The sequence below is a fragment of the Phoxinus phoxinus genome, assembly GCF_949152265.1.
Source record: "Phoxinus phoxinus genome assembly, chromosome: 13".
NCBI lineage: Eukaryota > Metazoa > Chordata > Actinopteri > Cypriniformes > Leuciscidae > Phoxinus > Phoxinus phoxinus.
This window is the reverse complement of record NC_136888.1, coordinates 23849-31744: the sequence shown is the minus strand read 5'-3', so window position 1 is coordinate 31744 and position 7896 is coordinate 23849. Positions and strand designations below refer to the sequence as shown.

Here is a 7896-nt window from a genome sequence, read left to right as displayed (position 1 = left end):
TGCACACAGGCGATAGTTTTTGCTCTGGAACTTTATTAAAGTGGATGTTCAGGCTCATGACATTGCAAGAAGCGCTGCTGATTGGTTCAGTAACGTCTCCTCTTTCTGGCCTGCAGTTCCTCCAGGAAGTCCCGCAAGCGCTCCGGCGTCAGCTCCTGAAACACACCAGAGATCATTAACCCCAGCTGTACTTCTGCCTGATCGCAGTAACCGACTCATCTTTACCTTCCTCTGGCCTGACCACTGCTGGAGGAACTCACGCAGCTCGGCTTTCAACTCCTTGAACTCTGGACACGAGACACACACACACACACAAATGGACTGGTAAATGGACTGCATTTATATAGAGCTTTCACAGACCCAATGGCCTCCAAAGCACTTTACATGTTGCCTCACATTCACCCATTCACACACCGACGGCGGTGTCAGCCATGCAAGGCTCATCCAGCTCGTCGGGAGCAGCTGGGGTTAGGTGTGTGAGAGAGTGTGTGTGTGTGTGTGTGTGTGTGTGTGTGTGTGTGTGTGTGTGTGTGTGTGTCGGGAGCAGCTGGGGTTAGGTGTGTGAGAGAGTGTGTGTGTGTGTCGGGAGCAGCTGGGGTTAGGTGTGTGAGAGAGTGTGTGTGTGTGTGTGTCGGGAGCAGCTGGGGTTAGGTGTGTGAGAGAGTGTGTGTGTGTGTGTGTCGGGAGCAGCTGGGGTTAGGTGTGTGAGAGAGTGTGTGTGTGTGTGTGTGTGTGTCGGGAGCAGCTGGGGTTAGGTGTGTGAGAGAGTGTGTGTGTGTGTGTGTGTGTGTCGGGAGCAGCGGGGGTTAGGTGTCTTGCTCATGGACACCTCGACACTTGGTCAGGTGGAACCGGGGATTGAACCACTAACCTTCCGGTTTGTAGACAACCTACATGAACCACTGAGCCACTGCCGCCCCAGGCACACACACGTTTGTAATTCCCTCCAGACCAAGCCGTAAGCATGTTTAGACAGGATGTCATCACTGCGGGCGAGATCCGCGGAGCCGAGATTATCCCGACAGCACTGTGTCTGTAGAGTGGTGACGGGATCCTCCACAGCGAGAGGCTAGTTGGCGCTCCTGCTTGGCGTGTGCGCGTGTGATGCTGATGTTGCGCGACGTTAATCATACGGCGCCCGAGTGCATTTGACCGGCATAAAAAAAGTGTCACTTTTTGAGGGTTTGCAAATATGCATCGTTTTGTGCCTGGCCCTTTAAATGCAAATGAGCTGCTGCAGAGGGCGGGGCTTCAAGAGCTTGTGTGTGTTAGCAGCTGATTACCTCACGCACACACACTAATGACAGAAACTGTTCTGCCTTTAATATTAAAACGGAGTCAGACAAAGATGGAGAGACTTAAAGGACAAGTTCTGTATTTTACACGTAAAGCCCTGTTTTCAGATCGTTTCTGATGAAATAGAACGGTTAAGTTTAAAATTTGGAAAGATGCTGCTCTCCCGAGAACTTTCGTTTTCTTTCGCTTCCCCCTCACCTCCACAATGGCTGCACAGGTGCACAGGAATATCATTCCTAAAACGCATTAAACTTTCGTTTACAAAGACCTCACAGCACATCCAATACAATGGAGTTGGACAAAAACTACGATAAAACCTGTTGGAAAGCATCTTTTGCAGCGATTTTTGTGTGAGCATATCAGTGAACACCCCTGACCACTCGCTGAGTTTCACGTCTTTGTAAACGAAAGTTTAATGCGTTTTAGGAAGGATTATTCCTGTGCACCTGTGCAGCCATTGTGGAGGTAGGGGGAGGGGGGGGGGGGAGGGGGGGGGCGAAAGAAAACGAAAATTCTCGGGACAGCAGCCGTTTGTTGTAGTCCTTTTCTTTTAAAAGCAAATGTCTCCCTTTGCTCTGAACTTTGAGCGTTGTAACTTTGCAGATGTTGTTTATGATCAAACAGCAACATTACACACAAACTACAGTTAGTAGGGGTGTGACGAGACCGTTATCTCACGAGACAAGACAAAGACGAGATTGGGTTCACGAGAACGAGACGATACGAGATTTTTGCACAATATTTGATAGAACTCCTCAATGACAAAATTCATGACTGGATAGTCTGCAGGTGCATTTTGAAATGTTGTAACTAAATCATCTTGTAATGAATGTCATTTCAGTTCTACTTTGAGTATGAATTATCAAATACAACAATATAGAAGCACTGTAAAGGTTTTACCACAAACTCAACTCACTGGCTTCTCTCAAGTATGATTTCACACGAGTCTCTTCAGACCTTACTGTACATTATGAGCTTCCAGAACTTCTGAGGCTGTGTGTGACCTCCAAATAAAACTACTTTTCACAAATTGAAAATAGAAATAAAAACTGTAAAAAACAACAGTTTTTCTTAGTCTTATTAGTGCAAACGATAATTAAGTGCAAGTGCAACCATAATCAAAGTAGGCCAACTCTCTCTGTATTCAAAGTGCAAGCAGAGACCAAAACAGAGACCAGAGCCACAACTATAACGTCCAGAGATAGGTTTGATATTGGGAGACGGGTTATTGTATGCAGTCTAATTTGCGCGCAGTGTTTTACTTTCATTTTCACTCCGTAGTGGCGGTGCTGAACGCGCGTTCTACAAGATAAGGGGGACATTCACACAGAATGCGTTTTTGCTGTGTAAAATGCGATACGCTGGCAGTGGAATGGGGGAACTGATTTTAAATTGAGCGCCGCGTTTTTAGAGCGCTGTGTCATGCGCGAGACGCTGCAAAAGATGCAAGACGCGAGCGCAAGGTTACACATCCGTCTAGCGCGTTTACATAGAAAAACAATGGAAAAGTACCGCACTGGAATGGAAAAACACGTTCTGCGTGAACCGCCATCTCAGACATATCAAGACATCTCATTCTCAGAAGACATCTCAGATCGACTCTCTGTTGCGCAACAAATCCTCCGCCATCGTAACGCGATCAGTGAACTGATTCCTGCAGCACTGTCACAGTCTGTGTGCGACTGCAACTCGTGCTGGATGAGCAGAGTAGATGTTTACAATACAATAGCAAAACGACAGTGAGTGGAGGCGGTGCACACCGTAATGTAATGTGAACGTGGCAAATTCTTTGCTAATCATGGCGATATCGCGACACAGCTTTTCACTCGACGAGAAATCTCGTCACATTTTAGTCTCGCGAGATCTCGTGGCACGAGATCTCGTCACACCCCTAACAGTTAGACAACATAACATTACACACTAACTACAGTTAGACAAGTGAAATCATAAATCAACCACCGCTTTAAAATCGGCCAATTCCGGTCACCAGCCGATCAATCAGTGCATCTCTAGGAGTTTGTTTGTTAAGCGTGCAGGGCAACCACCCAGTAGAGCATTACAATAATCTAGCCTTGAGGTCATGAACGCATCAACTAACTGTTCCGCATTTGTCATTGAGAGCATATGGCGTAATTTAGATATATCTTTAAGATGGAAGAATGCGGTTTTACAGATACTAGACACGTGAATTTCAAATGAAAGATTGGTATCAAAGAGAATAATATTTTAATACTTTAATAATATTTGTGTATGAGGCTGTCTGACTTCCTCATAGATGGTTTTAATGACAGAGCCGCACTTACGGTAAATGACCTCGAGCTGCTGCACGTGGGTCAGGTGGGTCACAGAGGTCAGGGGGGTCACAGAGGTCAGGGGGGTCACAGAGGTCAGGCAGGACAGCAGCAGGTCGTCGCTCCTCAGTGCTTCAGCTTTGGCTCTGTCCTCGTATGCGAGCAGCGTGTCTGACTCGTCCAGCAGGAAAGGAACACCCGTCTCTACATACATTCTCTACACACAATATTTGGAACATTAAAAAGTTAAAATATTACAGAAACAAGCCTCTGTTACAGTGAGTCACTCATATCTGTCAATCAAGCGTATGAGATGCTCTGGAATAAAGCTTGTGAACATCATGACACCTTGCAGCCGGTGCAGCGGCAGAGCTTCTCTCTCCAGTGATACGGCCAGAACACCGGAGCTTCCCTCGAACACGCCGCGGCTCCGGCCGTCAGCTCTCTCAACACGCATCCGGCAGCTTCTGACCGCTGGGGATCCACAGGAGCCGTCCCTGAACCTCCGCGACCCGCGGCTCCAGCCGTCAGCTCTCTCAACATGCATCCGGCAGCTTCTGACCGCTGCGGATCCACAGGAGCCGTCCCTGTACCTCCTCGACCCGCGGCTCCGGCCGTCAGCTCTCTCAACATGCATCCGGCAGCTTCTGACCGCTGCGGATCCACAGGAGCCGTCCCTGAACCTCCTCGATCCGCGGCTCCAGTCGTCAGCTCTCTCAACATGCATCCGGCAGCTTCTGACCGCTGCGGATCCACAGGAGCCGTCCCTGAACCTCCTCGACCCGCGGCTCCAGCCGTCAGCTCTTTCAACACGCACCCGGCAGCTTCTGACCGCTGGGGATGCACAGGAGCCGTCCCTGAATCTCCTCGACCCGCGGCTCCGGCCGACAGCTCTTTCAACACGCATCCGGCAGCTTCTGACCGCTGGGGATGCACAGGAGCCGTCCCTGAATCTCCTCGACCCGTGGCTCCGGCCGTCAGCTCTCTCAACACGCACCCGGTAGCTTCTGACCGCTGCGGATCCACAGGAGCCGTCCCTGAACCTCCTCGACCCGCGGCTCCGGCCGTCAGCTCTCTCAACACGCATCCGGCAGCTTCTGACCGCTGGGGATCCACAGGAGCAGTCCCTGAATCTCCTCGACCCGCGGCTCCGGCCGTCAGCTCTCTCAACACGCATCCGGCAGCTTCTGACCGCTGGGGATCCACAGGAGCCGTCCCTGAACGTCCTCGACCCACAGCTCCAGCCGTCAGCTCTTTCAACACGCACCCGGCAGCTTCTGACCGCTGCGGATCCACAGGAGCCGTCCCTGAACCTCCTCGACCCGCGGCTCCGGCTGCATCCGGCTGCTTGTCACCTGACGTCTGATCAGCGCTCGCATGCTCTTCACAGAGGCCTTGTTTATTCAGAGCAGAACCTGGAGGACAGCACAAAACAGATCCTGTTCACCACAGCGCAGTGACTGCAGAGCCGACCCTGCGCTCCATGTTTCTTCAGGAGAGGCAGACCTGCTAATCGAGCCTCGTACGCCCAGAGGAACGGCGCTCTCTCCATGCAGCGCACACAGACCATCTCCGTCAGCACGTCTCCGTCAGCCGCTGGAGAATCTAGATGCTGGAACATCAGGACACACTTTAACACCAGAGGATCAGAGGGAGAGCAGAATAACAGAGTGTGTGTGAGTTCACCTTCTCGTGGAACCAGTCTTCACACACGACACACTGGATCATCTCCTCATTAACCTGGAGAGAGTAGAAACAGTTCATAGTTTACTACCGAAGCTTCATGCCTCAGTGAGGACGAGGAGCATCACGCACCTGATCGTCTGCATCCGGATACGGGCGGTCACACGAGCAGTAGCGCCCAAAGTAATTGTGATTGTACAAGTTCTTCAGGTTTCGCCCGTCTTTTCCCTGAGCATCAGATGACAGAAAAACATCAGATCTGAACACACACTGCCGACCAGACGTCATGTGACATCAGACAAGACGTTTAGAGACATTATAAACTCAATTGGAGTTAGACAACACGTGTCAGGACCGACTCTTTGCCGTAATCATACTCTAGATCTAATACTATCACATGGAATAGATGTTGATGCCGTTGAAATACTGCAGCAGAGCGATGACATCTCAGATCACTATCTAGTCTCGTGTAAATTACATTTAGCCAAGGCTGCACAGCCGACTCCGTGTTATAAATATGTTAGACCGATCACTTCTGCCACTAAAGATTGCTTTATCAATAATCTTCCTAATCAGTTTCATCATCTCAGCATCCCGGATAGCTTAGAAGAACTCGATATTGCAACAGAAACTTTTAACTCTCTCTTTTCCAGCACTTTAGACACAGTTGCTCCGTTGCGCTTAAAGAAGATTAAAGAACATAGTCCAGCGCCGTGGCACAACGAGCACACACACACACACACACACACACACACACTCGCACACACACACACACACACACACTCACGCACACTCAGGCCCTTAAGAGAGCAGCCAGAAAAATGGAGCGCAACTGGAAGAAAACAAAACTAGAGGTGTTTCGGATTTCGTGGAAGGAGAGCTCGATTGCTTACAGAGAGGCTTTAAAAGCTGCTAGATCTGCTTATTTTTCAACCCTATTAGAAGAAAATAAACATAATCCTAGGTATTAGGTCAGCCGGAACTGGGAACACTTCCCATAAATCCTGATGTACTCGTTACATCATAAGAAGAATGGCGTCTGCGTTAATGTTAGTCTTTCTGTTTATCCGAGGTTTACTGCAGTCGGCCGGATCCAGATCTGATGGAGGACCTGCGCCTGGACACGACCACAACTCATCCTGAAGTGCAGCCTCGTCGACTCCGGTCTTCAACCAGAGGGAACTGGATAATACTCTGAATGTTCTGATCCACTCTGACCTCTGACCTCTGACCGGTCATGCCAGAGGAGAACTGAGCGACTGAGTCTGGTTTCTCCCAAGGGTTTTTTGGTCCCTGTCGCCTTTGGCTTTCAGCTTGCTTAGTCGAGGACATTTAATATTCAGCAATATTATTGATCTTGCATCACACGCTGTATACACACACCAGGTCCGACACACACACACATCACTCACCGTATGAAGTCTGCATTTGAAGCCATGAAACTTCTCATTGCCACAGTCACAACGGAAATTCCTGAGACAAAACAAGCAGAAGAACCGACAGTGATGCAGTGAGTGGATGTGCTCTCCTCACACACTCTAGAGTTCGAGACGAGCGATGGATCTCTCAGACCTTTTAGTGTAAAGCTCACACACATCATGACCATCATGACACGCGTTTGCACACGCCAGACACACACCGGCCGGATCCATGCCTTCCTGAACACACGAGTTACAGGCAAACACTGCCTGTCTCTTCATGTAGCCCTGCAACACACACACACACACACACACACACACACACACACACACATACTGGTACGGGTGCTTTATAAGGACTTTTTCCCCTAAAAAGATCCATCCTGGTTTATGGGGACCCACCTTTCCCTTTGTCATAGAGATTAATAAGAAATATTAAACTGCTCCTTATGGCATGGGGTAAAAATCTGACTGCTCAGAATTTAATTCTAATGAAACAGTCTGGTAATATGAAGACCTGACAAACTAAAGCACTGTAAGGACAGGGCAGGAGTGGGCGTTTCCTGATTCAATTATGATTTATGAGGACTACCCTGGTTTATCTGGACATCACTCACATACACATCTGACCATTAATTATGAGGACTAACCTGGTATAACCTGGACTAACTTTACCCATGAGAGTGCCACATCACTTAAGTTTGTTTCAATACCAGCATATAGAAAAACAAAACAAGAAATTATCATCAAATTGTTCACACTGGCTTAAACTTTAAGAGAGATTTCAGAAAACTAACCTGAGTTTGTAATGTGAGATTTAGCAGGTGTGAAGTGAGTGAAGAGCAAAGAGAGAAGAGGGAAAGTGAAATACGGAAATATTGTAGCTTTAAAAATTAAGAAAATAAAAAACCAAAAGGAGAGTTTACTATTTAACCATCACTGACAAATGCATTCACCCACAAGTATTTTTCATAATTCAACCTTGAATGTCAGTCTTAATTTATTCATTAGATTTTAAGAAGTTTTGTCTAAAGATAGTTTTGAATAAAGCTAAATATTTCCAATTGATTGGGTTTGGGTTTTGTTAATGTGAAAAGAGAAGATTGTTCAAGACTTGGTATTAGTATCTTAATGAACATTGCTGACCATTTGGGTTTAACTGTACATCTGTAACCATATGAATCATGCATACACACAACCCTAACTAA

At 48.0% G+C, this 7896-nt stretch overlaps 1 protein-coding gene across 2 annotated transcripts; it reads right to left on the bottom strand.

Moving 5' to 3' along the window:
* On the bottom strand, positions 1-6978 carry LOC307008848 (uncharacterized protein). Of its 2 annotated transcripts, none has more exons than XM_079632097.1 (9): positions 6843-6978; positions 6680-6743; positions 5403-5500; positions 5274-5327; positions 5094-5199; positions 3936-5002; positions 3600-3804; positions 226-287; positions 1-155 (listed from the first exon to the last, which is right to left on the bottom strand). In XM_079632097.1, the coding sequence occupies exons 2-9, from the start codon at positions 6696-6698 to the stop codon at positions 87-89; spliced, it is 1680 nt and encodes a 559-aa protein (XP_079488223.1). In that variant the 5' UTR covers positions 6699-6743; positions 6843-6978; the 3' UTR covers positions 1-86. The 2 variants fall into 2 exon arrangements, with proteins under 2 accessions (XP_079488223.1, XP_079488222.1); XM_079632096.1 differs by having other exon boundaries at positions 5403-5498; positions 6683-6743; positions 6843-6972.
* Between the last annotated feature and the right edge of the window lie 918 nt (positions 6979-7896).

Excerpts from the sequence above, each read along its gene's own strand:
- LOC307008848 (XM_079632096.1), bottom strand. The coding sequence starts at position 6,970 with ATGAAGAGACAGGCAGTGTTTGCCTGTAACTCGTGTGTTCAGGAAGGC. Across the intron at positions 5,499-6,682 it reads TCAAATGCAGACTTCATACG|GGAAAAGACGGGCGAAACCT; the intron begins GTGAGTGATGTG and ends TCTGATGCTCAG. Across the intron at positions 5,328-5,402 it reads ATCCGGATGCAGACGATCAG|GTTAATGAGGAGATGATCCA; the intron begins GTGCGTGATGCT and ends TACTCTCTCCAG.